Consider the following 6487-nt stretch of genomic DNA (forward strand, 5'->3'; position numbering starts at 1 on the left):
TAAGTAATAGTTTTAAAGTTTTAGTTTAGTAACTTAGTTTTAAAAGCTAGCTAGCTAAGACATACAGACAGACAAACAGATAGATAGATAGATAGATAGATAGGTAGATAGATAGATAGATAGATAGATAGATAGATAGATAGATAGATAGATAGATAGAATTTTTTTAACTTTGACAGTTGGAGTTTGAACAGTCTTGATCATTTTAACATTTCCGTCAATGTAAGTCTATGGTATTTCTCCGAGTTTTGATCGTTATTTTTTAGGAAAACCGTTTGTTGGATCAGTCTGAAAAGATATAGCTAGCACAAGTCAAAACAGTCTGAAGGTCTAGTCTGAGTTTGGTGGATGTGGCTTGAAAAGTCTAGGAGGAGTAGCATTTATAAATTTTAGTTTAAGAAGAAGAAGAATAAGCTTAAGTAGTAGATCAGTAAGTTGTCTTTTTCAAGCTAACTTAACAATAAAATGCCCAGAGAACGTGAGTGTTCATTGAAACGGATTATCCGAATGAACCGATTCACTCAAATGAATCGGACCCCCCAATAGTATATCAGACCGGAGAGAGAGGAGGAGAGGCGCAACAGGAGGAACAAAACGCGCCCTCTGCCGGTCACGAAGATAGTTGTGCGCAAGTTCATCAGCCAATAGAAACGCAGGGCCATGATGACGCAGTAAACTCCCACGCACTTAAATTTGACCGTCTGTCGGAGATGCAGGCGTAGCGGATAGCTATTATTTACCTATAAAAGTCAGAAGATCTTTGCAAACGTTCCCCAGACACGTACAGTTTGGAAAAGCAATGAAAAATATATGACAAAATGAAACAAACTCCTTAAAATAAATGTCTGATGGCAAAGGAGAACATTTTTTAAGTTGAAAAAAAGAGACAAGATTATTCTTTGCTGAACCTAATATCCTGGGGAAAACTAAGAATCATTATTTTAAAAGTGTAAATCTGAAATAAAGCAGAAATACAGTTGAATTTTATGTCAAAGACGTTATTAGGTCTGTTAAAAACATACATTAGTATACTAATGACTTGATATGTGAGCACAAGTGCAGATTAGGAGGTGTACTTTACTGTCTGGCTCACACTAAAAGCCAAATCCCAGATTTTGAAGCATTTACAAAAGATTAACAGATTAGTTCAGTCCAGCACTAACCTTAATCTGTGTTTGGCAACCATTTATAAAAACCGACAATCAATAAGGCACAAACCATACAAAAAGTAGCAAGAAACATGCTTTTTAACACACAAACACATGACAGTAGAGTACAGTACGGTAGCAGCATTGATAGTTGCATTGCCAGGGCATATGGTCACATGTTTGCTTTTAATCAGTCTACATGCATAAACCTTCAGACATCAAGAGTAGATCACCTTCAATACAGATCGCTTTACTTTTTCAGGTTTGCAACTGAGATTCACACACTCGCGCCGAACCTCCTTGGCTCCTTCAAAACACAAATACTGATGAACCAGGACACGCAACACCCATCCAAGGACATTCTGAGAGGAATTTGAACAATATATTATGTCAAAAAAAGCTTCAATTGTCCCAGGAACATTGATGAAGCTGCACTCTGACCTGCAGCATTTCTTCCAGATACATTTCTCAGGCTGTGAATAAATATAAAGTTCTCAATTTGATTTTTTTTTTATTAAAATTCTCATAATTGTCTCTTCACATCAACAGAATCAAGCTTCTCACAGATAAAAATTTGCTTTCTTTTTGCTGATGCATTCTGAAACGCTTGACTCATAATTTCCTAGGCATCATCACAGTGCATTGTGGGATATAATGGTCTTTCAGGTCCAGAGGTTAAAGCAGCAGGCCGGCGTTCGGGGCTCCGAGTGCACGCATGGTAAGTCCCTCCATTGCTTCTTGGTGGCTCTGTGGCTTCTGGCTCTGGGTCGAACTGGTGGTGAAAGACCCTCGGAAGTCCAGGTTGACGCAGAAAAGGCCTGGCAGGAGTTGGCGCTGGTACTGGTCCAATCGCACCATGGCGTCCAGGACTGTCGAGCTGCCCCCGTAGACCCAGCCTGGCAGCAGACTAGCCGCACTAAAGCTGGCCGGGGCCGACTGGGAATGTTTCAGTTCCAGCTGATATGAAAAGCTGAGAGAGAGAGAGAGAGAAATAACTGCTTCAGGTTATATTTTTAGGTCAGTATGTTTGTGTTTTAGAATTGGCTCCGTTTTTCAGTTAATGAGTGTAAATTTTGGAATTTGGAATTTGATTTGAAATGACAGAAATTTGCTATTGGAATTCCGAGACGTTTCATTAGTTAAACGTAAAATGGGAAAAAATGGTGTTCTATCACTATTTTTGTCCTGCTTTCCTGTCAAAAAAATTCTAAAAATCCTAAAAGATGATGAATAGGAAGTTCAAAAGAACAGCATTTATCTGAAATAGAAAGCTTTTGTAACATTATACACTACTGTTTCAAAATCTGGAGTCAGTAAGATTGTTTTGTTTTTAAAAGAAATTAATACTTTTATTCAGCAAGGATGCATTAAATTGATCAAAAGTGACAGTAAAGACATTTATAATGTTACCAAACTTTCTATTTCAGATAAATGCTGTTCTTTAAACTTTCTATTCATAAAATAATCCTGAATAATAATAAAAATGATAATAATGAGAAATGTTTCTTGAGCATCAAATCATCATATTAGAATGATTTCTGAAGGATCATGTGACACTGAAGACTTGAGTAATGATGTTAAAAATTCAGCTTTGATCACAGGAATAAATTACATTTGAACATATAATCACATAAAAAACAGTTATTTTAAATTGCAATAATATTTCACAATTTTACTGTTTTTGCTGTATTTTTAATCAAATTAAGAAGAGACTTCTTTCAAAAACATAAAAAAAATGTACAGGTCTCAAACTTTTGAACAGTAGTGAACATGTCTGACAATAGCTAGTCAAAAACCTTGTATTACCATTTGAGCGTGATTTTGATCAAATGTTAATAATGTGAACCCTATATAAAGCCACAATATCAACTTTACTGACACAGTGTTTAGGTAAACATACAAATGCATGCTTTTCAAGTCACTAAACTGTCGAAAAATATACATCACTACATGGTTATGCAATGTACAAAGCTTTTTGTGGTTTCCATAAAGAATAACTATTGTGATATACCTATTCCATTAGCATGATCTAATCTGTTTGACATTGATCTTCAGGTGTTCCTGCCCTCTGTGAGTCTGTGCATGTGTGTTCATGTGTGTGTGTGTGTTCTCTCACCGAGCCGACACCTGCTGTGACATGCTCCTCCCTGCATGTGATAAAACACCCTGCAGCAGCTTCACTGTCTGATCCTTCATCCAGCCCACGTCCTCCTGAATATCTGGCAACCACTCCAGCAGCCTGAGAGAGAAAGAGAGAGAGATATCAATAACATATATTTCATATCAAACTGACAATCACCAGTGTAGATGGATATAATATAATAGTATACAATTTCATGGTATAAGCGGGATAATGTACATCCAGCCGGTTGTTTTCTCAGAATAAACCCAGACGGGGTGATGAGGTTGCATGTGATGAGGCTGGATGTACATTATCCCGCTTATTATTACACGGCTACTTGCCACATAAGTAAATAATTAGACATGAAATATTGATCTGAGTTGAAATATTTGATTAGCTCTTTAAACGCTTCCGCAGAGAGAGCAGTTGCTAACGTGGCAAGTTCAAACTAGACGGTACGGTACAGTCATACCACTTATTACACAGCATTTCGCCACATAATTAATTATGGAGATAAGAGATATTGATTTCAGATTAAACTGTTTTAAAATCATACCTGTTTGTATTTTAAAATCCAACAGTTTACAAAACAATCCCAGCTAGCAAAAAGACGTTGAATAGATGTAAATCTTCAACGCCTAATTACGACTTTTCAACGTTGAAAACAGGTCGATCTTCAACGTCTTGATGGAATATGTAAAACTCTTTACATTTATTTGAGATAATAATGAACATAGTTTGTTTTTCTCCGTTTTTTTAGCATGTACAGTACAGGCCAAAAGTTTGGAAACATTACTATTTTTAATGTTTTTGAAAGAAGTTTCTTCTGCTCATCAAGCCTGCATTTATTTGATCAAAAATACAGAAAAAAAATGTAATATTGTGATATATTATTACAATTTAAAATAATTGGTTTTCAGTTTATTATACTTTGAATTATCATTTATTTCTGTGATGCAAAGCTGAATTTTCAGCATCATTACTCCAGTCTATCACATGATCCTTCAGAAATCATTCTAATATTCTGATTTATGTGTTGGAAACAGTTCTGCTGCCTAATATATTTGATGAATAAAAGGTTAAAAAGAACTGCATTTATTCAAAATAAAAAAATATTTTCTAATAATATAAATCTTCTTTACTATCACTTTTTATCAATTTAACACATCCTTGTTGAATAAAAGTATTGATTTATTTCAAAAAAAAGAAAGAAAAAAATTTACTGACCCCAAATTACTGACCAGTATTGTATATTGTTGTTACAAAAGATTTCTATTTTTAAAACATTTTTTTTTTTTACTTTTTATTCATCAAAGTATCCTAAAAAAGTATCAAAGGTTATGAAAAAATATTAAGCAGCAGAACTGTTTCCAACTTTGATAATGAATGATAAGAGTGATGTGATAGACTGGAGTAATGATCCTGAAAATTCAGCTTTGCATCACAGAAATAAATGATAATTTAAAGTATAATAAATTGAAAACCAATTATTTTAAATTGTAATAATATATCACAATATTTAATTTTTTTCTGTTTTTTTGATCAAATAAATGAAGGCTTGATGAGCAGAAGAAACTTCTTTCAAAAACATGTTTCCAAACTTTTGGCCTGTACTGTATAACAAACTTATCCTGTCTTTGATGATCAGTTGAAAACACGTAGTCAAACAGTCCGGCCGAAGCTACTTAGTTGCAATCACGTCGTAAACCAGTCCAAGGCGGACCGACTTATTTTCAACCATATTTCAACATTAAAAGACGGCAATTGTTTACTGGGAATAGTCACAAAATGGCAGCAGCTGCGTTTGTATGAAACAAGAGAGAGCGAGTCCACGATACTGGATGGCATAATTAAATAACTCTACACAAAATATTGATTTGACTGAGTTTTAATATTTTATTAGCTCACTAAATACAAAACTTACATGAAGAAAACACGTTCCTAGCAAGCGTATAGCGCTGCTGACTTCAGTAACCCAGATGAGCCTGCGTTATCTGTTTTCAACGGTTGTTATGTGGGAATAACTTATCGCTGGATGGCGCGATTGACCAATCAGAATCAAATATTCCACAGAGCCGTGTAATAAATTGAAATGATCAAAACTCTTTACCTGATGCTCATTGACACAGCTGATTCCAGGGGAAGTGTGTATGGTAGCAGGATAGCAGATGCCATTCTGACAGGCAACATGTTGCTTAGCGACTGCAACAGGCTCCGCCTCTCCCTACAGGCCTCCACTAGCGCTGAAGAGACAACACAGAGACAGTGAACACAGAGCACCACACCTAACTCATTACAGAGACATGAAGAGGAATACCATAGCAGTCCCTTGCTTTTAATTTAAAGGTGCAGTGTGTGATTTTTAGCGGCATCTAGTGGTGAGGTTGCGAATTGCAATCAACAGAAGTTACGGTGGCCGACAGGAAGTGATGTCGTCGTCTGAGACAGCAGAGAGTAGCCAGTTAAGCAATGAGGTTTCTTTACAAAGATAAATTAAGAAATTATATTGACTTAATTATTCAGTAAAACGGTATATTATTGCGTATATTATTGTTACTTGTTCATCAGTGTTTTATTGGCTGACTTTAGCTCGCTTCTTTGCACGAAGAAAAACATAGTGATGAAACGTGTTTGTCCGCCACTGTAGAAACATGTCTATGTAAGGGGACCCGAGGTGTGTGTAGATAGGAATGGCTCATTCTAGGGTAATAAAAACATAACGCTTCATTATGTAAGGTCTTTATACACCACTGAGAACATCGTTATGGATATGATATTGCATTTCTGTCAACAGATCCTCCTAAATATTACACACTGCACCTTTAATCCATAATCAAGTCCTGTTATCTGTCATTACCTTTATGTAATCTAGGAGGCAAGTGTTCATAGATGTGTTCCTCGATGCTGGAGAGATCTTGGGCCTCTGTTTCTCTGTCATCTCTGCTCTCTGACTCTTCATCATCCTCATTATCAGAGTCTTCCTCGGCCTCTGCAGCTACGGCTAGCATGTGGTGTGGACCTCGATACTGTAACAGACCTGAAACACACACACACACACACAATGAGGGAAAAATGATAGGGATATTTATATGCAATGGGATTAATTTTCCAAATAACATTATATATATATATATATTTAAAAAAAACTCTATATATGTATATATACATGATGTAAATATATATATATTAATATATTTATATAACTTTATAATATTTA

At 35.6% G+C, this 6487-nt stretch overlaps 1 protein-coding gene across 1 annotated transcript in view; it reads right to left on the minus strand.

Moving 5' to 3' along the window:
• Positions 1-961: 961 nt before the first annotated feature.
• The window catches only part of pnpla2 (patatin-like phospholipase domain containing 2), a 13387-nt gene continuing 7861 nt past the window's right edge, over positions 962-6487 (minus strand). Inside the window, exons 6-9 of the mRNA XM_084095773.1 lie at positions 6128-6307; positions 5381-5513; positions 3265-3387; positions 962-2118 (exon numbers count right to left, since the gene is read on the minus strand). Of these exons, the coding sequence (XP_083951899.1) occupies positions 1824-2118; positions 3265-3387; positions 5381-5513; positions 6128-6307 (731 nt within the window). The 3' untranslated portion in view covers positions 962-1823. The remainder of the gene's footprint in view (positions 2119-3264; positions 3388-5380; positions 5514-6127; positions 6308-6487) is intronic.

The sequence above is a fragment of the Abramis brama genome, assembly GCF_963993115.1.
Source record: "Abramis brama genome assembly, chromosome: 20".
Classification (NCBI taxonomy): domain Eukaryota; kingdom Metazoa; phylum Chordata; class Actinopteri; order Cypriniformes; family Leuciscidae; genus Abramis; species Abramis brama.